We start from the raw sequence: 416 nt of genomic DNA on the forward strand, positions 1-416 counted from the left end.
CCCTCCCGGTGTCCCCTCGCGGTGTCCCCTCCCGGTGTCCCCTCCCGGTGTCCCCTCCCCGTGTCCCCTCCCGGTGTCCCCTCCCCGTGTCCCCTCGCGGTGTCCCCTCCCCGTGTCCCCTCCCGGTGTCCCCTCGCGGTGTCCCCTCCCGGTGTCCCCTCCCGGTGTCCCCTCCCCGTGTCCCCTCCCGGTGTCCCCTCCCCGTGTCCCCTCGCGGTGTCTCCTCCCGCCGTCACCTCACTGCCACCGCCCCCCGCAGGGACGGCCCCGCCGCCCCCGAGGGCTCCGGCTCCACTCACAGCTCCCCCGAGAGCCGCCGGCACCACGACAGGTCCCCACCGGGACACGGGGGGCCCGGGGACGGGAGGGGTGGCACCGCGGTGGGAAGACGCGGGGGCTTGAGGGCACTGGGATGA

At 77.2% G+C, this 416-nt stretch overlaps 1 protein-coding gene across 1 annotated transcript in view; it reads left to right on the plus strand.

Moving 5' to 3' along the window:
* The window catches only part of RAP1GAP (RAP1 GTPase activating protein), an 8,015-nt gene extending 7,599 nt beyond the window's left edge, over positions 1-416 (plus strand). Inside the window, exon 16 of the mRNA XM_017833367.1 lies at positions 260-416. Coding sequence (XP_017688856.1) covers positions 260-416 — 157 coding nt within the window. The remainder of the gene's footprint in view (positions 1-259) is intronic.

This window comes from Lepidothrix coronata, unplaced genomic scaffold (assembly GCF_001604755.1).
Source record: "Lepidothrix coronata isolate B3197 unplaced genomic scaffold, Lepidothrix_coronata-1.0 Scaffold214, whole genome shotgun sequence".
Taxonomy (NCBI): domain Eukaryota; kingdom Metazoa; phylum Chordata; class Aves; order Passeriformes; family Pipridae; genus Lepidothrix; species Lepidothrix coronata.